This window comes from Ranitomeya imitator, chromosome 3, assembly GCF_032444005.1.
Source record: "Ranitomeya imitator isolate aRanImi1 chromosome 3, aRanImi1.pri, whole genome shotgun sequence".
NCBI lineage: Eukaryota > Metazoa > Chordata > Amphibia > Anura > Dendrobatidae > Ranitomeya > Ranitomeya imitator.
Window position 1 is genome coordinate 685,473,397 of NC_091284.1, and position 27,502 is coordinate 685,500,898.

General features: G+C 46.3%; 1 protein-coding gene across 3 annotated transcripts in view; it reads right to left on the minus strand.

The window, feature by feature from the left end:
- BAZ2A (bromodomain adjacent to zinc finger domain 2A) overlaps positions 1–27,502 on the minus strand; it is a 143,996-nt gene that overhangs the window by 53,749 nt on the left and 62,745 nt on the right. For all 3 annotated transcript variants that reach the window (XM_069758457.1, XM_069758456.1, XM_069758458.1), the window contains 3 exons: positions 26,501–26,638; positions 25,724–26,260; positions 10,659–10,859 (listed from right to left, as the gene is read on the minus strand). In XM_069758457.1, the coding sequence (XP_069614558.1) occupies positions 10,659–10,859; positions 25,724–26,260; positions 26,501–26,636 (874 nt within the window). In that variant the 5' untranslated portion in view covers positions 26,637–26,638. The remainder of the gene's footprint in view (positions 1–10,658; positions 10,860–25,723; positions 26,261–26,500; positions 26,639–27,502) is intronic.

The following is a 27,502-nucleotide window of genomic DNA, read 5'->3' on the forward strand; positions in this document are numbered from 1 at the left end:
GGAGGCGACACTATGCATAAACTGAAAAAGATTAACTGTGGCTCCTCCTCTGCAGTATACACCCCTGGACGGCATTAGTCTTCTCCAGTTTTGTGCAAAAGCATTAGGAGGAACGTAACATGAATAACATAACCATGCCTATAAGAAGGCCACTATGTACGAGCTCAAAGAACAATATGAGAACTCAACAGTAACAACGGCCCGTAAAGGGCAACAGGGTGGGAGCTGTGTCCCCCAATTAGAGGCTAAGAGAAAGATTTTACGGTGAGTACACAAAAATCTCCTTTACTCTGTCGCCTCATTGGGGAACACAGGATCATGGGACGTCCCAAAGCAGTCCCTGGGTGGGAAGCAATGGACGAATATTGCGCAGACACGCCCCAAAACTTGGGGCACCACCGCCTGCAGAACCCGTCTACCCAGGCTCTCATCCGCTGAGGACTGGGTATGAACTCTGTAGTGTTAAGTAAACGTGTGTAGGCTAGTCCAAGTGGCCGCCTTACACACTTGTGCCGAAGCCTGGTGCCGAATGGCCCAGGAGGCCCTTACCACCCATGTAGAGTGTGCCGTGATACCGGCCGGAAGAGGAGAATTTTTAAGGCGGTAGGCCTCTTGTATGGTGGATTTGATCCACCTGGCAAGGGTAGCTTTGGAAGCCGGCAGACCCTGGCGGTCACCTTCCAGAAGGAAAAGAAAATCAGACTTCCGGAAGGGCGCAGTCCTAGACACATATATACACACAATGCCCTGACGAGGTCAAGCGTATGCAGAGCCTTCTCCACTCTATGAACCGGAACCGGACAAAGGGATGGCAGTGAAATTTCTTCATTGAGGTGGAAGTTGGACACAACCTTCGGTAGGAAGGATGGGACCGTACGGAGAACTACCTTGTCCTGGTGAAAAGCAAGGAAGGGCCGTCTGCAGGAGAGTGCTGACAGTTCAGACACCCTGCGTAGTGAGGTGATTGCCACCAGAAAGACCACCTTCTGAGATAGAAGGCGGAGTGGGACCTCCCTAGGGGGTTCGAAAGGTGGTCCCTGCAATGCTGTCAGGACCAGGTTGAGGTCCCACGCTTCTAGTGGTCGTCTGTAGGGGGGAACCAAATCGGGAAACTGAGCTGACACCTGGCTCTTAAGTGAGCCCAGGGACAGCCTGGCCTCCAGACCCGATTGGAGAAAACCAAGTACTTTGGGGAGGGAATAAGGGAGTGGGGACTGTCCACGAGATTCGCACCAGGTAAAGAAAGCTTTCCAGGTACGGTAATAAATCTTGGCAGAGGCTGGCTTCCGTGCCCTGATCATGGTTCCAATGATGTCCGGCGAGAGCCCTGCCTGGGTTAGAACCCAGGTCTCAAGTGCCACGCCGTCAAATTGAGAGCCCCTGAGTTCTGGTGGTAGAACGGGCCTTGTTATAGAAGATCGGGCGGTCAGGGAGACGCCAGGGGGCGTCTGCTGTAAGTTGTACGATGTCGGTGTACCATGTACGTCTGGGAAAGTCCGGTGCGATTAGGATGGTTGGAACTCCCTCTTGCTTGATCTTCCTCACCACTCTGGATATCAGGGGGAGAAGTGGAAAAATGTACAGAAGCTGGAACTGGGTGCAGTCCTGAACCAGGGCATCTGCTCCAAGCGACCGCGGATCGTGTGTTCTGGCCATGAAGTTGGAGACCTTGGCATTGAAGTGGGATGCCATTAGGTCCACGTCCGGAGTCCCCCAGCGATGGCAGATCTGGCGAAAAATTTCGGGATGGAGAGACCACTCTCCCGAGTCCATTCCTTGTCGGCAGACGAAGTCGGCTTCCCAGTTGTCCACACCCAGAATGTGGACCACAGAGAGCACCGACCCTGTGTCTTCCACCCAATGGAGGATGTGTGTCACTTCTCGCATCGCCTGGGTACTGCGGGTCCCTCCTTGGTGGTTCACATATGCCACAGCCGTGGCTTTGTCCGACTGTACTCTGATGCAAGAGCCTGCCAGTAAGTGACGGAAGGCTCTCAACGCCAGGAGGATGGCACGAATTTCCAGGATGTTGATGGGCATGGTCTCTTCCACTGGTGACCACTTGCCCTGTGCCCTGTGGTGTAGGTGCACCGCACCCCAACTCGTCAGGCTCGCGGCAGTGGTCAGGACCTTCCATTGACCTGCGAGAAAGGATTTCCCCACTGCTAAAAAGGCTGGCTTGAGCCACAAGTGCAGGGACCTCCTGGCTGACGACATTAGCTGGAACTCCCTGTCGAGAAAAAGGATTCCTGTCCCAGGACTTGAGAATGGCTAGTTGGAGAGGCCTGAGGTGAAACTGGGCAAATGGCACCGCTTCTATTGCTGCCGCCATCCTGCCGAGGACTTTCATGACAAACCGGAGATCGGGAGGGGGGGGTTGCGGAGGAGGGTGCGAACTCCTCGGCGTGAGAGCCAGTGCCTTGTCCTTGGGAAGGAGCACCAGACCCCTGGAGTTGTTGAATAGCATTCCCAGGAAGGTCAGAGACTGACTCGGGGTTGGCGATGACTTTTGTAGGTTGACTAACCAGCCCAGGCGACTCAGAGTGTCGATTGTGATTGAGAAGCTGAGCTCGCAGTCCTTGAAGGTGGAAGCTTTGATGAGGAGATCGTCCAGGTATGGAACGACTACTATGCCTCTGGAGTGCAGGACGTCCATGGTGGCTGCCATGACCTTGGTAAAAACACTTTGGGAGCTGTGGCGAGTCCGAACGGGAGAGCCACAAACTGGTAGTGGTCCTGGTCGATTGCAAACCTGAGAAATCTCTGATGGGCAGGTGCAATCGTCTTGTATGTATATGGAGGCGTGATATTCTCCCTTCTCCATGGATCGAAGAGACTCCATGCGGAAGTGACAGACCCGTACATATTTGTCGAGTTGTTTTAGGTCCAGTATGGGCCATACGCTGCCTCCTTTCTTGGGGACTACGAACAGATTGGAGTACAACCCTCGGAAGCGCTCGGCCACGGGAACCGTTACTATAACTCCTGCTTGAAGAAGCAAGGAAACCGCTTGGTGGAAACCACGAGCTTTGGCTGGCGGTTTTGGGGGAACAGAGAGGAAGAATCGGTTTGGTGGGTTGGAAGTGAACTCTATCTTGTATCTGGAAGACACTAGTTTCCTGACCCACCTGTCTTCTGTAATAGGCAGCCAGACTTGATGAAAGAGCAAAAGTCGGCCGCCTATGGGTGGGATGTCTTCCGGAATCCGTGAGTCATGATGAGGAGAAAGTCTGAGGTTTTCCTCCTTTGGGCTTTGACTGGCCTGCTTTTGACTGCCAGGTCTTGTCCGACCTTTGCGCCAACCGTGAGTTGTCCCTGTGTGGGGAACGGTTACGATTTTGTGCTGGACGCGAGACGGACCACCCCGAAGAATTCCGAAAGTATCAGAATCGGGTTTGGTTACGCTTCTTGTAAGTGCCTTTAGGTTTCAGTTGAGGGAGAGAGGTACTCTTACCCCCGGTGTCGTTGGATATCATTGTGTCCAACTTTTCACCGAAAAGTCGCCCACTGAGATACGGGAGGTGAATGATGGACTTCTGTGAGGCTGCATCCGCTTTCCATTCCCGCAGCCAGAGGATACGCCGAATCGTGATGGCGTTTGATGCTATCCCCGCTACACTCCTTGCTAAATCCAGAGCTGCATGAAGCATGTAATCTGCTACAACTGCTATTTGAACCGCTTGGTCCGACAGCTCAGGAGCAGATGCTTGGAGGCCAGCTTGCAAATTTTGGGCCCAAGCCAGGATGCCTTCGAAGCCCAAACTGAAGCGAACGTGGGAGCCAGGGAGGCCACTGCAGCCTCGAAAATTGAACGAGCCATGCGTTCTACCTGCCGGTCTGCTGCGTCCCTGAGGGTTGAGCTATCTGGCAGTGAAAGGAGGGTCTGCGCTGCTAGTCTAGAGACTGGGGTGTCCACTTCGAGTGGATCTGTCCATTCTTTGGTGTCCTTCTGTGGGAAGGGGTACTTCGCCTCCAGATATTTGCGATTAGCGAACTTCTTCTCAGGCTGTGAGAGCTGCTTTTTAAAGGGAACCTGTCACACCCCCCCCAGGCGTTTGTAACTAAAAGAGCCAACTTGTGCAGCACTAATGTTGCATTTGGACAAGATGGCTCTTTTAGTTATGCTCCCTCCACACGCTGAAATAAACACTTATAAAATGTGCCCCCTCATACTGTGAAATCGCCAGGGAGGCGGGACTTTCCTTCCTAATCAGACGCAGCACAGCCGTCACTCATACCCCCCGTGGCGCCGAGCGCCGCCTCAACATTGTTTGAATCTGTCCTGGATCTGTCTCCCTCCGCCTTCTTCAGACTGTGCGGCGTCAGCTGATCCCTAATCGCCGTGGCATGCGATTAGGGATCAGCTGACGCCGCACAGTCTGAAGAAGGCGGAGGGAGAGGAGTGAGAGGTGAAGATCTGCACAGCGCATGCCCATGAATCCCAGCCCCGTAGTGTGAATAAATCAGAAGACACTGCGGGGCGGGATCTCGGGCAACGCAGCTGCACAGGCACAGTCAGCCTGACATCAAATGATGTCAGAAGACGGGCATAACAGCGCAGGCTCCGGGACAGATTCAAACAACGCTGAGGAGGCAGCGCCCGGCGCCAAGGGGGAATGAGTGATGGCTGTGCTGCGTCTGATTAGGAAGGAAAGTCCCGCCTCCCTGGCGATTTCACAGTATGAGGGGGCACATTTTATAAGTGTTTATTTCAACGTGTACAGGGAGCATAACTAAAAGAGCCAGCTTGCCCAAATGCAGCATTAGTGCTGCACGACGTGGCTCTTTTAGTTACAAACGCCTGGGGGGGGGGGTAATGACAGGTTCCCTTTAAGGATCGCCTTAAACTCTGGGTGGTTAGAGAAGACCTTAGGCGGTTTCAGAACTCCTTCAAAGGAAATCTTGTGTTCTGGGGCCTCCAGGGACGAATCAGAAATGTCCAGCACCCGATGGATGGAAGAGATTACGTCCTCAACTAGCTCTGTATTGCAAGGGGATATTGGGATCAGGGACCCCTCCGTTTCCTTGTCCGAGTCGGAGTCACAGATGCCTTCCGAATCCTGTGTATCACTGAGGCGTCCCCTGGTGGGTGAACTGGGGCGGAGGTCTTCTCTGGTCGGGGATCGCTGCGGAGATCTGCATTGTCTGTCCCTGGTAGGGGACGGTCTAGGTGACCTGGAACTACAATGTCTCTCCCGAGAGGGGGATGACCATGTGCTATGGGATGACGCAGATGAACGTGACCTGTGGGTCCGCTTATGTCCTGACCTAGACATGGATGTGCCCGGGACGTCATGTCCCTGAGTCGAGCTCTCCCTTTGCTGGGTAATGTTCATAGCCGAGTCATGACCCTGCAGAGCCTGAAGCAATGTGGAGGTTAGGTTATCTATAGACTGCGTCATAGATTGCGACATCTGAGTAGCCCATTCCTGCGTGGCATTAGACACCGAAGCATTGGCAGGGGCTTCTTGGGGCTCTGACACAGTAGTCTGGATACAGTCCCGGCAGTGCGGGTACATGCTGCCACTGGGGAGAGTGGTCCTGCAGGCAGTACAGAATGCATAAAAGCAGTCCTGCCTGGTTTTCTTGGACTTTGAGCCCAGCATAGTGCGCGAGAGGGATGGCTATGCAGAGATCCCTACAGGGGTGGCTATGCAGAGGAACCTATAGGGGGTCTTATAGGAATATGGAATCACAGCCGAGTAAGAACCCCAGCTGTGATCTTACCCCACCAGTTTGCCCCTAGGTCCAACGCCGAAGATCCACAGTCCTGTACCCCCCGGAGACTGGCTGGCCTGGACGCCGAGATATGCAGGGTTAATCTTGTCCTGCAGCAGAAATGGCCCCAGAGGAGAAGAGGAAGAAGAAGAAGAAAGGGGGCGGAGAGCGGAGAAAAAGGCGGCAGGGCTGTGTAAAAACGTGCCCTTTCAGTCTCGATCCGCCCCCTCTATGACACTGTAGAGTGTCATATTTGTCATCCGGGGGCAGAAACAAGCCGCTGGCCTCGGCTAGGCCGAAGCCGCGGCCTAAAGTAGATGCCTGATGCCCAAGAGAGCTCCAGGCTGGCGCAGAAGTCCGGGAGGGGATCGGATCTGAACCGGACCCTCCCGGATTTGAAAAGCAGGATAGCGGTGGGGCTATAATTGGTAGGGGGGGTGGGCTGAAGGGTTCCCACCTCCTGCTGCTGCCGCAGAGACAGGGCGCAGGGAACCCTGTGTTTCAGATGTGCCATGCTTGCACAGTGTGCTGGCCCATGCTGCTGGGAGCTGCAGAGTGCTGCCTGTACAGGCCCTACCTGAGGCGTCTCAACCTAATGCCCCCCAGAGGGGGATTAGGGAGGATGCTGCTGTCACCATCAGGGGGCTTTATCCTCGCCTCGACCTCAACCCAGAAACCAGAAGGAATTGGGGAAGGAGGGGGGGGTCATGACTTCGAACCAGCACCCTAGGGACAGGTGAAGGAGCGACATGGGGAATAGCCATCTCGACTTCAACCGGGCACCCCGTAATAGGGGGCCGAGGAAGGAGCCGTGACGGGAGTCTCACAGGAGACCCACTTTTCATCATCTGTAATCCGTCGGAAAAAAACGGAGTAAAAAAATCTTAGGTGTGCCTCCTATGCGAAACTAAGCAAAACTGGAGAAGGCTAACGCCGTCCAAAAGTGTATACTGCAGAGGAGGAGCCACGGTTAATCTTTTTCAGATTATGAATAGTGTCGCCTCCTAGTGGACAGCAGCATAACACCCATGGTCCTGTGTCCCCCAATGAGGCGACAGAGTAAATATCTACTATAAAATTGTCTAAGGGTCACTTCCGTCTGTCCTTCTGTCTGTCATGGATATTCCATTGGTCGCGGCCTCTGTCTGTCATGGAAAGCCAAGTCGCTGATTGGTCGTGGGCATTTTGCAACGACCAATCAGCGACGGCCATAGTCTGGCAGCGAAATGGCCGCTGTTTTACTGCCTTGCATTCAGCGCTGAGCGCTCACACAGGGTTAATGCCAGCATTAACGGACCGCGGTGTAACACACTTAACGCAGCTATTAACCCTGTGTGACCAACTTTTTACTATTGATGCTGCTTATGCAGCTTCAATAGTAAAAAGATCTAATGTTACAAATAATAATTAAAAAAAACAAGGTTATTATCACCCTCCGACGTGGCGCGCTGTCCTCGGCAGTGCAAGCGGCAGGTTCCGGTGCCAAGGATGCTATGCGAGAAGGACCTGCCATGACGTCACGATCATGTGACCGCGACGTCATCACAGGTCCTGCGCTCATACCAACCCTGGGATCGGAAGCTGCTGCGTGCACCGCACACAAGCGCCAGGACTTCAAGGGGCCTTCGGAAGGTGAGTATGATTATTTTTTATTTTAAGTCTTTTTTAACCACGCATATAGTGCCCACATTGCTATATACTACGTGGGCTGTGTTACATACTGCGTAGGCAATATACTACGTGGCTGTTATATACTATGTGGCTGTGCAATATACTACGTAGCTATGCAATATACTATGTGCCTCTACAATATACTACGTGGCTCTGTTATATACTACATCGCTGACCAATACACTACGTAGCTGTGCAATACACTACGTGACTGTGTTATATACTACGTGGCTCTACAATATACAACGTGGCTCTGCTATATACTACGTGGCTGACCAATATACTACATACCTGCGCAATACACTACGTGGCTGTATTATATACTACGTAGCTCTGCTATATACTACGTACGCTGTGTTACATACTACGTAGCTCTGTTATATACTACGTAGCTATGTTAGATACTACGTTGGTTATGTTATATACTACGTCAGTGTGCAATATGGTACGTAGCCTGTGCTATATACTACCTACATATTCTAGAATACCCGATACGTTAGAATCGGGCCACCATCTAGTTGTTGAATAAAGGTACCTTCACATTAAGCGACGCTGCAGCGATACCGACAACGATCCGGATCGCTGCAGCGTCGCTGTTTGGTCGCTGGAGAGCTGTCACACAGACCGCTCTCCAGCGACCAACGATGTCGGTAACCAGGGTAAACATCGGGTAACTAAGCGCAGGGCCGCACTTAGTAACCCGATGTTTACCCTGGTTACCATCCTAAAAGTAAAAAAAAACAAACAGTACATACTTACCTACCGCTGTCTGTCCTCCAGCGCTGTGCTCTGCTCTCCTCCTGTACTGTCTGTGTGAGCACAGCGGCCGGAAAGCAGAGCGGTGACGTCACCGCTCTGCTTTCCGGCTGACCGACGCTCACAGCCAGTACAGGAGGAGAGCAGAGCACAGCGCTGGAGGACAGACAGCGGTAGGTAAGTATGTACTGTTTGTTTTTTTTTACTTTTAGGATGGTAACCAGGGTAAACATCGGGTTACTAAGCGCGGCCCTGCGCTTAGTTACCCGATGTTTACCCTGGTTACCAGTGAAGACATCGCTGGATCGGTGTCACACACGCCGATCCAGCGATGTCAGCAGGAGTCCAGCGACGAAATAAAGTTCTGGACTTTATTCAGCGACCAACGATCTCCCAGCAGGGGCCTGATCGTTGGTCGCTGTCACACATAACGATTTCATTAACGATATCGTTGCTACGTCACAAAAAGCAACGATATCGTTAACAATATCGTTATGTGTGAAGGTACCTTAACTCTTTTAATCTCTTAAAACACATTTAAAATGCTTCCTCAGGAAAAGATCACCACCCCCCATGAATAATTTCCCACTACACTGCTGTTGGTCTTTCAAAGCACCTAAACCCACTTTTCACATTCATGGGTAGCAAAGCTCCTAAATATTTCCATAACAATGAAAAAGCCAATGCATGTATATGACATGTGGAGAGTAAACTGGGGAGAAAATACATTACAAGTTGAAAATAAAATGAGGATTTGAATCTTTAGTCATTTTGTCCAAACATCTTTTGGACGTAAACAAGAACGAGTAATATCTAATCTTGTGCAGTTGAAAAGATTTAACTTTTGAGAAATCACACACAATTAGTCTCTTGATGTCGGCACTGTCAAGCTGTTGAATAAAACAATGAAGGGGGTTGCCCGGTTTAGAGAACTTTGCATACGTCTAACTCTGGCATAAGAATGTAAAAGTTGAGCTTCGCATTAAAGAGCTCTTAGGGTATGTGCACACATTCAGGTTTTTTCGCAATAAAAACGCATTACAAACTGCAGACATATGCATCCTATCATTTAGAATGCATTCTGCAATTTTTGTGCACATGATGCGTTTTTTTTTCCGCAAAAAAAAACGCATTGCGGTAAAAAAAAAAAGCAGCATGTTCATTAATTTTGCTGATTTTTCGCGTTTTTCACGCTATTCTATGCATTGGGAAAAAACGCACAAAATCCGCGCAAAAAACACGTCAAAAATGCATGCGGATTTCTGGCAGAAATGTCCAGTTTTTGTCAGGATATTTCTGCTAGAAAATCCTGACGTGTGCACATAGCCTTACAGCATCCATGGATAGCCCACTGCACTCATCAGCATTTATTTATTCTGTAGGCGTGCTGCGTGACATGGGTGACCACCATAATCTTGCCGATTTCTGTACAGCTAGAGCACACTGGAGGGGTCTTGAATAGAACAGTATCCTAAGAAGAGGCCAACCCCAACTAACAGTTATGATCAAAGTGAAAATGGCTGTAGGTCATCAATAAGATACAGAAAGTGTTGTAATGGGGACCTGTTGTCTAATACACCAGGACTATGTCCATGTAGTCAGCGCAGGTCAGTTTATCCCCTTCACGACATTTGCCGTACATCTACGGGGGCAAGTCGGAATCAGCTGTATGGAGAGGGCTCATGCAGACGCCCACCCCATACCTGTCAGGTGAAGGCTGTGTATTACAGCCAGAACCTGCTGCTAACGGTTGTGCGTCATTCTCTCTGCCCATCGGCGTGCTCGTGAAGTGATCGTGGGTCGTTGATGGGTTGTTATGACAGCCGGGGGTTCCTGTCATTATGGAGCTCCTTTGAAAACCTCCCTGTGGCCGGGCTTCAAAGGAAACCGTGATTTCTGCCATACGCAGCAATGTCATGACATCGCTGTATATCGCACAAGCAATCGGATGATTGCAGCATCAAGTACCCCTTAGAGGGTTAACTAGAACAGTAAAAAAAAAATTATATATTATAGAGAGAAAAAAAACCAAAACAACCAGCACTCCCAATGTGAACACGTGCAAGCTGCATCATATAGACAAAGAAGAACACAGCAGCATGTGAAATCTAGGCCATGTGAAAACACAGACAAATATTCAATATAGAAGTATAATTCATATTGAATACTTGTCTGTGTTTTCACATGGCCTAAAGTAAACATCTAAAAAAAAATATACACATGCGGTAGTATCGCCGTATTCAGAAAAGTCAGAACTATCAAGATATATAAAATCAAACCCGATCGGTAAACACCGTAAATGGAAAAAAAAAAAAAAAAAAAAAAAAACTATGGCTCTGGGAAAAAGGGAGGAAAAAAACAGAGACACAAGAATCTCAACTGGTGGCAATGTGAAGGGGTTATCTGTCCTTCAGAGCTTGATGGATACAGAGCATGATAAAAAATAAAATCTACAGATATATACATAATATACGCCAATATATTCCCATTGTAAAGAACCCCATGTCCCTTACCATCTTCATTTTCAGAGGTATCCTTTGTGGTAGTATCAGGGTTGAGAACTGGACAATCTTCAAGTTTGGTAGAAAGCAGAGATGGGTCATTTACACTGGTGACCTCTGGAATGGGGCTCGATGCAGCTGGACTAAGTGGTTCAGTTGCGAGGTCTGGTCCGTTGTGCTCAGATATTCGGAGGCCTGTATGGTGGTAATCATCTGTAATGGATAAAAAGTTGGTGTGAGCCACATTAATAAGGACACAACAAATACCTGGTCTATTGTGACAGAGAACAACATGACAGTTCTCAACTGCAGCTAAGAACGCTCACGAGAGATCAGTGTCCGAGACCTACTGGAGTCTTTATTGTTACCATGTTGGGGTATAACATGTTTTCATCGCTTCATTAATTGCATTTTTGGGGTGGTGTGGTGACTAGAGATGGGCGGACCCCTGGATGTTCAGGTCAGGAGGGTTTGGCCGAAAAGTTACAAAAAGTTCGGGTTTGGGTACCAGAACAGTACCCGGACCCTATTCAGTTGAATGGGGGGTCCGAACATCCAGTGTTTGCCACGCTGTCATCACCGCCAATCAGACAGCAGTGGTTCTCATGTTGTCAAAAGACAGCGTGAGCGTGCAGCTGTGATTGGGGCTATAAAGTTGCCCTTTATACTTGTGGCCACTGGGACCCTCAGCAGTTGGGTAATCAGTCACCTAATTACTGCCACAAATAAAAGTCAAAGAACATTAAGGCCATGTTCGCACTTTGCGGCGTCCCTCTGCGGGTTCTCCCGCAGCGGATTTGATAAATCTGCAGGGCAAAACAACTGCGGTTCTCCCTGCAGATTTATCGCGGTTTGTTCCGCGGTTTCCGCTGTGGGTTTCCGCCTATACTATTGATGCTGCATATGCAGCATCAATAGTAATGTTAAAAATAATAAAAATTGGTTATACTCACCCTCTGATGTCCGGATCTCCTCGACGCTGCACCCGGCGGTCCGGTTCCAAAGATGCTATGCGAGAAGGACCCTTCGTGACGTCACTGCAGGTCCTGGTCGCACAGCAACTCTGACCGGACGGCCGCGTGCAGCGCTGAGACTTCAGAGGGTGAGTATAACATGATTTTTTTTTTTAATTCTTTTTTTCACCCCAAATATGGTTCCCAGGGCCTGGAGGAGAGTCTCCTATCCTCCACCCCGGGTAGGAACCGCACATTAGCCGCTTACTTCCCGCAACGTGGGCACAGCCCCATGCGGGAAGTAAGCGGTTCAATGCATTCCTATGGGTGCAGAATCGCAGCGATTCTGCACAAAGAAGTGACATGCTGAGGGTTTTAAACCTCTGTGTTTCTGCGCGGTTTTTCCCGCAGCATGTGCACAGCGGTTTGCGGTTTCCATAGGGTTTACATGTAAATGGAAACGCTATGGAAACTGCTGCGGACCCGCAGCTGCAAAATCGCAGCGGTTCCGCCGTAAAAACCGCAAAGTGTGAACCCAGCCTAAGAGTCTTAACCTGACGCGGTTCCACTGCAGAAAAAAAAGTCAGTCTTAGAGGTCTGTGGTAATAGTTCCGGTGTTCAGATCACATAGACAGTGTACTGACCACAACAAAATCATCACCTTAGGGTACGTGGCCACGATCAGGGATAGCACTTGTGCTGCACTTAAAACACTGCATTGTACAGTACAAGCCAGTGGATGAGATTGATAGAAATCCCATGCCAACTGTGCTTCTATCTGACACAGTGTATAGTCACCCGCAGCGTGGGTTTACGAGCCACAGCACATCAAACTAGCGTCTCCACAACAGAAATTTGCACTATAGGTCTGTATTGGATGCAGTAAATCTGCATGGCTCAGTGATCACATGCGGATTTACCTGCGTGATTAGATCGCAGTGCATTGGACGCAGCAGAATTAGGCTGTGTCCAAAGCACTGTTACTTTCGGATCATGGGAATGTAGCCTTATAGTTCAGAGTCCTGGACACCTTTAACCCCTTTCTGACCTCAGACGGGATAGTACGTCCGAGGTCAGATCCCCTGCTTTGATGCGGGCTCCGGTGGTGAGCCCGCATCAAAGCCGGGACATGTCAGCTGTTTTGAGCAGCTGACATGTGCCCGTAATAGGTGCGAGCAGAATCGCGATCTGCCCGCGCCTATTAACTAGTTAAATGCCGCTTTCAAACGCAGACAGCGGCATTTAACTACCGCTTCCGGCCGGGCGGCCGGAAATGACATCATCGCCGACCCCCGTCCCATGATCGGGGGTCGGCGATGCTTCAGAATTGTAACCATAGAGGTCCTTGAGACCTCTATGGTTACTGATCGCCGGCAGCTGTGAGCGCCACCCTGTGGTCGGCGCTCACAGCACACCTGATTTTCAGCTACATAGCAGCGAACAGCAGATCGCTGCTATTTAGCAGAGGCGATTGTGCTGTGCCTGCTTCTAGCCTCCCATGGAGGCTAGCGAAGCATGGCAAAAGTAAAAAAAAAAAAGTTAAAAAAATGTGAAAAAAATAAAAATATAAAAGTTTAAATCACCCCCCTTTCGCCCCAATCAAAATAAATCAATAAAAAAATATCAAATCTACGCATATTTAGAATCGCCAGATCTATCAACTAAAAAAAAGCATTAACCTGATCGCTAAACAGCGTAGCGAGAAAAAAATTCGAAACGCCAGAATTACGTTTTTTGGGTCGCTACGACATTGCATTAAAATGCAATAACGGGCGATCAAAAGAACGTATCTGCACCAAAAGCTATCATTAAAAACGTCATCTTGGCACGCAAAAAATAAGCCCTCAACCGACCCCAGATCATGAAAAATGGAGACGCTAAGGGTATCGGAAAATGGCGCAATTTTTTTTTTTTTTAGCAAAGTTTGGAATTTTTTTTTACTACTTAGGTAAAAAATAACCTAGTCATGTTAGGTGTCTATGAACTTGTACTGACCTGGAGAATCATACTGGCAGGTCATTTTTAGCATTTAGTGAACCTAGCAAAAAAGCCAAACAAAAAACCAGTGTGGGATTGCACTTTTTTTGCAATTTCACCGCACTTGGAATTTTTTTTCCCGTTTTCTAGTACACGACATGCTAAAACCAATGATGTCGTTCAAAAGTACAACTCGTCCCGCAAAAAATAAGCCCTCGCATGGCCATATTGATGGAAAAATAAAAAAGTTATGGCTCTGGGAAGGAGAGGAGTGAAAAACGAACACGGAAAAACGAAAAATCACAAGGTCATGAAGGAGTTAACCCCTTCCCGACCTTTGACGCATACGCTGCGTCATGAAAGTCGGTGCCATTCCGACCCATGACGCAGCGTATGCGTCATGGCGGAATCGCGTTACTGCAGGCCGGGTGAAAGGGTTAACTCCAATTTCACCCGGCGTGCAGGGACAGGAGGAGTTGTACTTTAGCCCGTGGCTACGATCGCTCTGATTGGCTGTTGAAAGTGAAACTGCCAATCAGAGCGATTTGTAATATTTCACCTAAAAAACTGGTGAAATATTACAATCCAGCCATGGCCGATGCTGCAATATCATCGGCCATGGCTGGAAACACTAATGTGCCCCCACTCCACCGATCGCCCCCCCCAGCCCTCCGATCGGTGGTCCGCTCCCCTCCGTCCTGTGCTCCGCTCCCCCGTCCTCCTGTCCGCTCCCCCCGTGCTCCAATCCCACCCCCCGTGCTCCAATCACCCCCCCGTGCACTCCAATCCACCCCCCGCACTGCGATCCACCCCCCCGTTCTCCGATTCCCCCCCCCCAATGCTCCGATGCCCCCCCCGTGCCCTGATCTCCCCCCCCCCTTATACTTACCTAGCCTCCCGGGGTTCGTCCGTCTTCTTTCCTGGGCGCCGCAATCGTCCAAAATGGCGGGCGCATGCGCAGTGCGCCCGCCGAATCTGCCGGCCGGCACATTCGTTCCAATGTGAATTTTGATCACTGTGATAAAACCTCACAGTGATCAAAATAAAAATAAAAAACAGTAAATGACCCCCCCCTTTGTCACCCCCATAGGTAGGGACAATAATAAAATAATGATTTTTTTTTTTCCCCCCACTAAGGTTGGAGTTAGAACTAGGGTTAGGGTTAGGGGTAGGGTTAGATATGTGCACACGTATTCTGGTCCTCTGCGGATTTTTCCGCAGCGGATTTCATAAATTCGCAGTGCTAAACCGTTGTGGATTTATCGCGGATTTACAGCGTTTTTTCTGAGCATTTCACTGCGGTTTTACAACGGCGATTTTCTATTGGAGCAGTTGTAAAACCGCTGTGGAATCCGCAGAAAGAAGTGACATGCTGCGGAATGTAAACCCCTGCGTTTCCGTGCAGTTTTTCTGCAGCATGTGTACAGTGATTTTTGCTTCCCATAGGTTTACATTGAACTGTAAACTCATGGGAAACTGCTGCGGATCCGCAGCATTTTCCGCAGCGTGTGCACATACCTTTAGAATTAGGCTATGTGCATACGGTGCGGATTTGGCTGCGGATCCGCAGCAGTGTTCCATCAGGTTTACAGTACCATGTAAACATATGGAAAACCAAATCCGCTGTGCCCATGGTGCGGAAAATACCACGCGGAAACGCAGGGTTGTATTTTCCGCAGCATGTCAATTCTTTGTGCGGATTCCGCAGCGTTTTACACCTGTTCCTCAATAGGAATACGCAGGTGAAATCCGCACAAAAAACACTGGCAATCCGCGGTAAATCCGCAGGTAAAACGCAGTGCCTTTTACCCGCGGATTTTTCAAAAATGGTGCTGAAAAATCTCACGAATCCGCAACGTGGGCACATAGCCTTAGGGTTAGGGTTGGAATTAGGGTTGTGGTTAGGGTTAGGGGTGTGTTGGGGTTAGGGTTGTGGTTAGGGGTGTGTTGGGGTTAGGGTTGCGATTAGGGTTACGGCTACAGTTGGAATAAGGGTTAGGGGTGTGTTGGGGTTAGTGTTGGAGTTACAATTGAGGGGTTTCCACTGTTTAGGCACATCAGGGGGTCTCCAAACGCAACATGGCGCCACCATTGATTCCAGCCAATCTTGTATTCAAAAAGTCAAATGGTGCTCCCTCACTTCCGAGCCCCGACGTGTGCCCAAACAGTGGTTTACCCCCACATATGGGGTACCAGCATACTCAGGACAAACTGCGCAACAATTATTGGGGTCCAATTTCTCCTGTTACCCTTGAGAAAATAAAAAATTGCTTGCTAAAACATCATTTTTGAGGAAAGAAAAATGATTTTTTTATTTTCACGGCTCTGCGTTGTAAACGTCTGTGAAGCACTTGGGGGTTCAAAGTGCTCACCATATATCTAGATAAGTTCCTTGGGGGGTCTAGTTTACAAAATGGGGTCACTTGTGGGGGGTTTCTACTGTTTAGGCACACCAGGGGCTCTGCAAACGCAACGTGATGTCCGCAGACCATTCCATCAAAGTCTGCATTTCAAAACGTCACTACTTCACTTCCGAGCCCCGGCATGTGCCCAAACAGTAGTTAACCCCCACATATGGGGTATCACCGTACTCAGGAGAAACTGGACAACAAATATTGGGGTCAAATTTCTCCTGTTACCCTTGGGAAAATAAAAAATTGCGGGCTAAAAAAATCATTTTTGAGAAAAGAAATTTTTTTTTATTTTCATGGCTCTGCGTTATAAACTTCTGTGAAGCACTTGAGGGTTCAAAGTGCTCACCACACATCTAGATTATTTCCTTTGGGGGTCTAGTTTCCAAAATGGGGTCATTTGTGGGGAATCTCCAATGTTTAGGCACACGGGTTCTCCAAACGCGACATGGTGTCCGCTAATTATTGGAACTAATTTTCCATTTAAAAAGCCAAATGGCGTGCCTTCCCTTCTGAGCCCTGCCGTGCGCCCAAACAGTGGTTTACCACCACACATGGGGTATCTGCGTACTCAGGACAAACTGGACAACAAAATTTGTGGTCCAATTTCTCCTATTACCGTTGGCAAAATAGGAAATTCCAGGCTAAAAAATCATTTTTGAGGAAAGAAAAATTATTTTTGATTTTCATGGCTCTGCGTTATAAACTTCTGTGAAGCACCTGGGGGTTTAAAGTGCTCAGTATGCATCTAGATAAGTTCCTTGGGGGGGTCTAGTTTCCAAAATGGGGTCACTTGTGGGAGAGCTCCAATGCATAGGCACACAGGGGCTCTCCAAACGCGACGTGGTGTCCGCTAACAATTGGAGCTAATTTTCCATTCATAAAGTCAAAAGGCGCGCCTTCCCTTCCAAGCCCTGCCGTGTGCCCAAACAGTGGTTTACCCCCACATATGAGGTATCGGCGTACTCGGGAGAAATTGTCCAACAAATTTTAGGATCTATTTAATCCTATTGCCCATGTGAAAATGAAAAAATTGAGGCGAAAAGAAATTTTTTGTGAAAAAAAAGTACTTTTTCATTTTTACGGATCAATTTGTGAAGCACCTGAGGGTTTAAAGTGCTCACTAGGCATCTAGATAAGTTCCTTGGGGGGTCCAGTTTCCAAAATGGGGTCACTTGTAGGGGAGCTCCAATGTTTAGGCACACAGGGTCTCTCCAAACGTGACATGGTGTCCGCTAAAGAGTGCAGCCAATTTTTCATTCAAAAAGTCAAATGGCGCTCCTTCCCTTCCAAGCCCTGCCGTGCGCCCAAACAGTGGTTTACCCAACACATATGAGGTATCAGCGTACTCAGGACAAATTGGACAACAACTTTCGTCGTTCAGTTTCTCCTTTTACCATTGGGAAAATAAAAAAATTGTTGCTGAAAGATCATTTTTGTGACTAAAAAGTTAAATGTTCATTTTTTCCTTCCATGTTGCTTCTGCTGCTGTGAAGCACCTGAAGGGTTAATAAACTTCTTGAATGTGGTTTTGAGCACCTTGAGGAGTGCATTTTTTAGAATGGTGTCACTTTTGGGTATTTTCAGCCATATAGACCCCTCAAACTGACTTCAAATGTGAGGTGGTCCCTAAAAAAAATGGTTTTGTAAATTTCGTTGTAAAAATGAGAAATCGCTGGTCAAATTTTAACCCTTATAACTTCCTAGCAAAAAAAAATTTTGTTTCCAAAATTGTGCTGATGTAAAGTAGACGTGTGGGAAATGTTATTTATTAATTATTTTGTGTCACATAACTCTCTGGTTTAACAGAATAAAAATTCAAAATGTGAAAATTGCAAAATGTTCAAAATTTTCGCCAAATTTCCTTTTCATCACAAATAAACACAGAATTTATTGACCTAAATTTACCACTAACATGAAGCCCAATATGTCACGAGAAAACAATCTCAGAATCGCTAGGATCCGTTGAAGCGCTCCCGAGTTATTACCTCATAAAGGGACACTGGTCAGAATTGCAAAAAATGGCAAGGTCTTTTAGGCTGGGTCATGAAGGGGTTAAAGGGAAGCTGACACCAGTTTTCTTGTCTTTTGTTTTTTTTGTGAAATTAAAGGGAACCTGTCACCCCGTTTTTTGAGATTGAGCTATAAATACTGTTAAATAGGGCCTGCGCTGTGTGTTCCTATAGTGTATGTAGTGTACCCCGATTCCCCACCTATGCTGAGATATAACTTACCAAAGTCGCCGTTTTCGCCTGTCAATCAGGCTGGTCAGGTCGGGAGGGCGTGGTGACATCGCTGGTTCTTCCTCAGCTTTACGTTGGTGGCGTAGTGGCGAACAAGCAGCGCGCGATCTGCGCTGTAATCCCTTGCATCGGTGGGGGCGGCCATCTTCCTGGGGCCGCGCGTGCGCAGATCGAGTGCTCTGCTACACGGGGCTTCAGGAAAATGGCCGCGGGATGCCGCGCGTGCGCATTAGAGATCGCGGCGGCCATTTTCCCAAAGCCGAGATGCAAACTCAGCTTTGGGAAAATGGCCGCCGCGATCTCTAATGCGCACGCGCGGCATCCCGCGGCCATTTTCCTGAAGCCCCGTGCAGCAGAGCACTCGATCTGCGCATGCGCGGCCCCAGGAAGATGGCCGCCCCCACCGATGCAAGGGATTACAGCGCAGATCGCGTGCTGCTTGTTCACCACTACGCCACCAACGTAAAGCTGAGGAAGAACCAGCGATGTCACCACGCCCTCCCGACCTGACCAGCCTGATTGACAGGCGAAAACGGCAACTTTGGTAAGTTATATCTCAGCATAGGTGGGGAATCGGGGTACACTACATACACTATAGGAACACACAGCGCAGGCCCTATTTAACAGTATTTATAGCTCAATCTCAAAAAACGGGGGTGACAGGTTCCCTTTAAGCTTAAAATAGTAATTAAAATGTATTAATGCAATGTTTGCACTGTTTGCAAACATTTATGTATGAAAAATATTATATATTTTTCTACAAATATACATATTTACCACTAGGGGCAGCATTTTCCGTTTTAGACCTCAAGCAGCTATATTATTACTGAATATATTTTTTCTAGAGACATATTGTTGCCTAAAAAACAACACTCCCATAGAATATAATCAACAACATCCATGATGGTATAATAGCCCATGGACAAAAAGTGAAAAGGCAAGGGTAAAGTTAAAAATGCTGCAGTATACTGCGGTATGTACACGCTGCTTGGTATATTGTTATATGGCATCTTGATCTTGCTAGTGGCCATACTTTGGCTATTACTACTATCCTTTTAGGTTACCATCTGGTATACTGCAGCATTAATATTTCCAGCAGTCTCAGTCGCAGTTTTAGTATATACACATATATTTTCGGTACGGTCCTTACATGACCTGCCAGGGTGATACTTTTTTAGTGACACTGTGCATGTATAGATAGTTATCATTGCTATTTTGTACCGGCAATTAGGCTGTGGAGACTGAGCATCCGCTGTCTTGTACACCTGTTCCTTTATTACTTGCAGCTATATTTATATTCATATTTATTGACGCATCAGCATATCTACATTTAGTTTGTTGTATACTGCAAGGAATTTAACAGTGTATTTGTTGCGTCCGCTATACTATTGGTCCTTCCCTACGGAGGTTTTCTTTAGCCCTGTTGTCACTGGTTTTGGTCCCTTTTTAAATTACTATTTATTTGTAATAAAGATATAACTTTTTAACTTTACCCTTGCCTTTTCACTTTTTGTCCATGGGCTATTATACCATCATGGACGTTGTTGATTATATTCTATGGGAGTGTTGGTTTTTAGGCAACAATATATATTTTTTCTAGAGACATTCAGTAATAATATATATTTTCTGTTTTGCGTGACAGACTTTTGTCCTAGATATATAATATGGACTTCAAAGCTAGGGAGAAAGCCTGGCAGGCCAAAGCATCGGATCTATTCAAACAGGGCACCTCCTCAGGAACCCAGGAAACGACCACTGCTAATAAGGACCTTATGAAATCCTATAAAAATGCTCTTTATAAAAAAAAAACGCCTTTGGTGGAATAAATCATCGTTAGAAAACTATTTGGATAAACAGATAATACCACGGGGCCTTCGGGTTCAGATATACCCTTCTTTTGAGTTGGGTGATGATACACTCATAAAAAGATGGATATCTGCTGCTATGACATGCTCGTTGGATTTTATGCAGATTATTGTTGATAAGAATTCCCAATCTTTAAAAATCCTCGATGAGGAAATTGATGAAATGGAAAAAAAACATTCTAAAACAGATACCCGTGGATAATTTCGATATAAGCTTGGCAGAAATTAATAAAGAGGTGGACAAATGGGAAAGTCAAATTAGCCAAAATAAATTGAAAAAACTACAACGAGATCTTAAAGACTATGAAAACGATAAAATTTATCGATGGCAATATAAAAATGTCAAAAAGGCTAATAAAGAAGATACAGAGGGAAACAGATCAGATTCACCTTAGGAAAGAATAGTATCAGAAAGTTCTTGTGCTTCAACTTCGGATAATCACAACACCTCGACAAGTGAGCGTGAGAACTATACTAGAGAGAGAAGACCCCGTAGGGGCAATCCAAGGAATGACAAACGCCTACATGATATCTTCATAAGAACCAAGGGGAAGAAATCCTTCGGCGAACAATCTAAGGTAGTGAATCTATCACAACATATGATAACAGAGACGCAATTGCGCCTCTTGGAAAAAGGACTAACATTCTCTCCCTCATGCCATTTAGACCCGTTTACAGCGGTAAAAGATCTACACCTGTTCGCCAGGAAACTAATCTTCAAGAAGTTTCATCATAAGAAAAATACTGGGGATATGACTGTGACTTGTGAAGAAAGTGAGACTCTACAAATTTTGGAATCTTTACTGGAAGAATATATGACTCCAACAACAGTAAGTACCTTTCCTGACAGTCTCCTAGGTAAATCTAAGAAATTCCCACCACTTAGTACTTGCTCGGCCATAGAAATATTTACCAAAATGGTTACAGCAGATATTGAGGACCTAGCATCTAAGCCCACATATAGTACTAACATTACTCAAGAAGAAAAACAGGCCCTGGGAGAGCTACAGTCACTTCGTGATGTTGTATTCAAAGAAGCCGACAAGGGTGGGAATTTAGTCATTTGGCCTATTGACCAATATGAGAGGCAAGCCTACAAATTACTGAATGCCCCCTTAGGATATAAAAAAAATTGAGTTTTAACCCTACCCCCAATTTTCAAACTGAGTTGGTTAGTATTTTAAATAAGGCATGGGATCAAGGCATTATTTCAAAAAAGATGGTAGATTCAATTCGGAATCTACATCCAAAATTGCCCACATTTTATTTGATCCCGAAATTACACAAAAACTCTTGACCCACCCGGAAGACCAATTGTGGCCGGGAATGGGGGACTTAATGAAATGATTTGTAGTTTCATCGATTGGTACTTAACCCTCCGTCACATACAACTGATCTGACAGGCGCTTCTCTTTTACTTTCATTTCCCCTTCCTCACCAGATTGTGAGGAAACCCCCTCTCTCCAGGTAGTCTCCTGTCTCTTGAAGGTCTGTGAAACCTGATATCACAGTTGGATTTCAGAGCTTCAGGGGAGAGGATATAGCTGCACAGATCTCTCAGCCTCATTGTATGTGAATACGTCACATTCAGTAAGGTTGGTATTTTATGTTTTTATTCATCACAATAGTTTATTTAGCTTGTTTTATGAATGTATAGCACAAAATGTGCGGATATTTCATAGAAATAAGGGAGATTTTATAAAAGAAAGTGTGCTGCTCAGGCATATACAGTAGTTCCCTAACATATTCCTTCTCTTGCTTCAGATTATCTGCTGAAATGGAGAGGAAAATGTACAATTTATCCAAACAACTTGATGTTGAGGAAGTAACAAACATGCTGTTAGATGATAGAGACCTCACACTGAATGAGGATTTAGGAGAGGAAAGTGAGATTGATTCTCATGATGAGGTGGAAGAATGTGTCCTGGATTCTGAAACAGAGCAAGATGGTGACAGTGGTGAGGATGAAGAAGTTGGATCATATTATATTGGAAAAGATAAAAATACTAAATGGAACAAGAAGCCATTCCAGAAAAAACGTAGGGAACCTTTAAACATTATTACTCACCTTCCTGCAGTAATAGGAACTGCACGTAATGCAAAAACTGCAGTTGAATGCTGGAACAGTATATTTACAGATGACATTCTGGACTCTATTGTCACATATACCAACCAATATATAGACATTATAAAGGACAAGTACATCTGCAACAGAACCATCAAGCCCACAGATGAAATAGAACTGCGTGCTTTTTTTGGATTACTGTACCTTGCAGGAGCTTATAGGGCAAATAGACAAAGTTTGGAGGAACTTTGGGGTAAAGATGGGGATGGAGTTGAAAAATTTAGCCTTGTTATGTCCATAAACAGATTCAAGATTCTAATTCGTTGCCTTCGGTTTGACGACAGAACTACCCGAACCGAACGCAAAACACATGACCGACTTGCTCCAATTCGTGATATATTTCAAAGATTTGTTGTAAACTGTTAACAAAGTTATTACCCTGGAGAGAATCTCACTATTGACGAAATGCTCCCTGGTTTTCGTGGTAGATGTGCCTTTCGTCAATATATTCCATCAAAGCCAAACAAATATGGAATAAAAATTTATGCCCTTGTTGATGCCAGTAAGACCTACACTTACAACCTGGAAGTTTATGCAGGAAAACAACCAGAAGGTCCTTACTGTGTGAGCAACAAACCCATTGATGTTGTAAAAAGACTGGCTGAACCCTTATTTGGATCGGGTCGCAATATTACAGCTGACAATTGGTTTACAAGTTGTGATCTGATTATCTGAAAATTCAGAAGCTGTCATATGTGGGAACTGTAAGAAAAAACAAAAGGGAATTGCCGCCACAGTTTGTAAGTGTGAAAGAGAGACAACAGTACAGCAGTATGTTTGCATTCCATAATGGAAAGGCTTTAGTTTCCTATGTACCACATGCCAAAAAAATCGTACTTCTTCTATCAACACTTCATGATGATGCTGCCATCGATCCTGGGACTGGGGCAGGAAAAAAACCGGAGATAATTACATTTTACAATGCCACCAAAGGGGGTGTGGATACAGCAGATCAGATGTGCTCCACTTTCAACGTCAGCAGAAACATCAAACGCTGGCCAATGGTCATATTTTTTGCTATGTTGAATTTGGGTGGTATAAATTCACAAGTAATTTATCTTGAAAACAAGCTTGAACCACTCCGTAGACGATTGTATCTGAAAAAATTGGCCCATGAACTAGTACTTGGAGAGCTACGTAGGAGAAGCGTGACGTGAAAACAATCGGTATCCCCTCTCGCCTTCAAGTTCAGCTCAAAAGGTTCCGCCCAGAAGATGATGGTGAAAAGTCACCATCTGCACCACCTCACAAAAGAAGGAGATGCACCACCTGCCAAACGGAAAGCGGAACCAGAAGGCTTTCAAATTATGAATGTCTCAAATGTCAAAGCAATTTGCCTGACACATGCAAAAATGGTGTGTAATTCTTGCTATTTGCTCTGCAAGTGTGACTTTTCTGGGGAAACCTCAGCATCTACTTCTGATTGAATATGTTTTTAATAGTACTTAAGGTACCTTAAAATTAAGTTTGTGTTCAAAAATTTTCTTTGTACATTTTTTTGAGAGAGTCGAACTGGGGACTATTTGGCGGGAGTTTTGAAAAGTTTGTATTTCATAGTTATTAGTTTTATGTTAAGTAAATGGTTTTTTTTGCAACTGATTATGTGTAGTCTCTTTTATTACATCCCTATGAAGGTCACTGATCACTTTTAGAGCACTGAAATTGCAAACATTAGATATTATAGGTATTTTTCCAGCAGGCGCCTGACAGGCACATTGTATGTGAACTCGTTAGTCCGAATATTGTATGTGACGGAGGGTTAAAACCCCCTGGTGTCAACATTGCCCTCTTTCATACAAGACACGACAGCCGCCTTACAGAGATTGGATAGCCTCAGTTTAGAGGACAACATGATCATGGTGACATCAGACGTCGAGGCACTATATACTTCGATTAAACATCAAGACGGCCTCCGTGCAGTGGCATTCTATTTAAGATCCACCAACTTTACGCCCGAGCTGACCGAATTGATTCTGACTCTTCTAGAATATGTCTTAACCCATAACATCTTTACATTTAACAACCAGACATACCTCCAATTACAAGGCACAGCTATGGGGGCCGCTTGTGCCCCCTCTTATGCCAATTTATTTATGGGGGCTTGGGAGAGAAGCATTTTCCAAGACGGCACCATCCCTGAAATGGATAAGGTTCAGGGATGGATGCGTTATATCGATGATATATGGTTTGTGTGGGAGGGGACGATGGATGAACTACATCACCTCATGGATAAACTCAATGACAACTCCTTAAATATCCATTTAACCTACAAATGTGGAAGGAAACTGGATTTTCTAGACTTAAAAATTGAGGCCCTCGATGATGGAACCATCACAACAGACTTGTATAGAAAGCCAACTTCTACAAATTCCCTACTGCATTATTCCTCATCACATCCTGCATCCACGATTAGAGGAATACCGATTGGCCAATTTCTCCGGGCTCGAAGAATTTGTTCCCAACAGGAGACTTTCGAAGAACAGGCGGTTGCCTTTTCACTTTTTGTCCATGGGCTATTATACCATCATGGACGTTGTTGATTATACTCAAGCAGCTATAGTAAGATTTAGCAGCTCTGCCGCAGGGATATTAGACCACCCAAAAGGGGAGGGAAATGGTGATGTCAGCAGTTACTGCCCCAATTTTTCTGCTAACAGTAAGAATGAAGAGCAGCATCACAGGGCAGCACCATTTTGTGTGCGACTGCCCTGTGACCTGCTATCACCAGCAGTTACTGCATCAGAGGCACAGCTTGGTTACAGAGGAGCAGAACACAGTGGACTCAGCAGCATTTTTTGTGAATAACATTCTTGCCATCCCCCTTCCCCCACCATAATCCCTGTCCTGTCATCTGCCCTGCTCTCTCTCTCCAGGTGTCACCTCCCTCTCTGCAGGCTGTGAGTGCAGCTTACTGGAGATCACAGGGACTGTGTGTGAGGGGGAGGCAGAGACACAGCAGGAGAAGCACACAGGGCAGCGTGTGAGGAGCAGAGGATGTGTGCCTGCTTGGAGTACAGAGAAGCAGTGAGGGCTTCTTCTGTCCTGCGATAGAGAGCACAGGGCTATAATAAAATGGCAGCTAGTCACACCTACAGCAGTGAGTTGTGCAGCCCACAGAGGCGTGCCCAGCTCACTGCTAATGCTGCTGCAATGTTACAGATAGGAGATAATAGACTGGCGCTGACCCTATGTCCATGGGGTGCCGTAATCTGACACTGATAGTGCCCTGCTACTGCTGCAAAACCAAGATGTCAGCCCCCAGTGCATTCTTTAAACTCATATAACACATGAAATCTGTTTCACATGCATTTCAAACTTGCTTATAGCAGCATGTTATGCTACATTACAGTGATTTATTAATGACCTACAAACGCTGTACCTTCCCTTTAAGTGCGACCAGAGACTATCTGCCTGACTTCTGTTATCTGTGGTCTTGCCAATATTCTTATACAAGGAGGTAATTGAGTTACATATTATAGCTCCAATATAAGTGCAATACGCACCTGCTGGCACATCAGAGGACCAGAGGACTTCTGTCAATCGTTCATCATTTTCTAATTCGTCTCCAGCATTTGACTCCATTTCCTGCTGATCTTCCTGGCATTGAGACGTAACAGAGATGCTTTGAACGCTAGATATTGGAGATGGAGGAGCTGGACTTGCACTCGAGATCTCTGATAAGCAATCTGTCTCATTAATTGCAGATGACACATTTATATGAGAATTACTGAAGTTGCACAAGTCTTGACCATTGATTGTGAGAGATGTCGGATGACTGGAGGCAGAGTTTTCCCAGGCGTCCTGCGAGCTTCCTTTAGAAAATGGTCCATTTCTCAATGGAGATGCGGAACCATTAACCTGATGTGAACTTGACCCATGACTGTCAATCACAATAGTAGACTTGGGAAAGTTCCAGAGGTAGTCGAAGTTACTGGATGCAGGGTGACTGGTAGTACTGGCATCGGATGCATATGTCCCATGAGGATTAGTCGGTATGGAAGGGGAGATCAGGCCATTCACCGGCATGTCGCAATTCAGACCTAAATGGACACAAAATTACCATAAATCCTGGATAAACTTTAGGAGCAATACATAAAAAAAGAAAAAAAAACAAAGAACACAATTAACAACAGAATCACCACATGCTCATGAATGTGGCAACAGTTTTGTTAAGAGTCTTTCCACAAGGTACAGAATTACTAAAATATATGGATGGATGATACGACCGTACATATATAGAATAAATTATAGGGAGATTTACAAATAGAAGGGACTGTCACCTTTTGCTTGTTGAGGAAATATTACAAGAGAATTATTTGTGTAAACGGGTTCCACCAACTGAGGCAGCTGTTTCAGTCCTGAGGCGCTGGATAAAGGAGGCTGGCCAGTGCTTCCAAAGTGATTGTTTGTCTCCATGTCTAAAATGACAACAATAAATAATTATTACATAACCAATAAATTGAAACAATGACATTAAATGCATCACATGTGACAATTCCAGATGAGTCACATTGTTCACTTGTCCCGGGTCACGCCATAAATACAGCCATTATTTCACTTGTATGCCAGTTAGCTCTTCTGACGTAAACACTAAACAGGGCATCCGACAGAGGCCACACAGGGGCATGTATCAGCCGCACGGTGACAACTGCATGCCAATGTATGGGCATAATTAGTGTATGTGGGAAGATTTCACAGCCATGTAAATCTACATGTGACATGCCGAATCCTTCTTCCATCAGACATCTCCAGGACAGTGCGGACACCCCTTATACATGAGGTCCCACTAAGATCTGTGGGTTCTGCCAGCATTTCTCTCATGTATATGGCCATGTTCACACATTCAATATTTCACATCACTATGTTTAAGTCAAAACCAGGAGAGGTACAATCAGAGGAAAAGTATAATAGAAACACGTCACCACTTCTGAATTTATCACCCACTCCTGGTTTCACCTTACAAATTCTGATAGTGTGAACGTGGCCTAAAAAGTAAAAGACAACGTTAGGAAAATTACAGCTCACTCCTGCTATAATCGGCATATTGGAGTTCAGAGAAATATGTGAAACCTTTCCCTTTTTCATAAATGCAATGTAAACCTATCCTTCCATACAGTGAAGCCTGCACCAGGGTCCATAAGCCCTGCCTGCCCATAGCTACCCGTAGGGATGAGCGGACCCGTGGAAGTTGGGGCTCGACTGAACTTTAGTCCAAAGATCGGTTCAGGTACCAAACCAGTATCCGAACCCCATAGAAATCAATGGGGACCCGATCTTTGGAG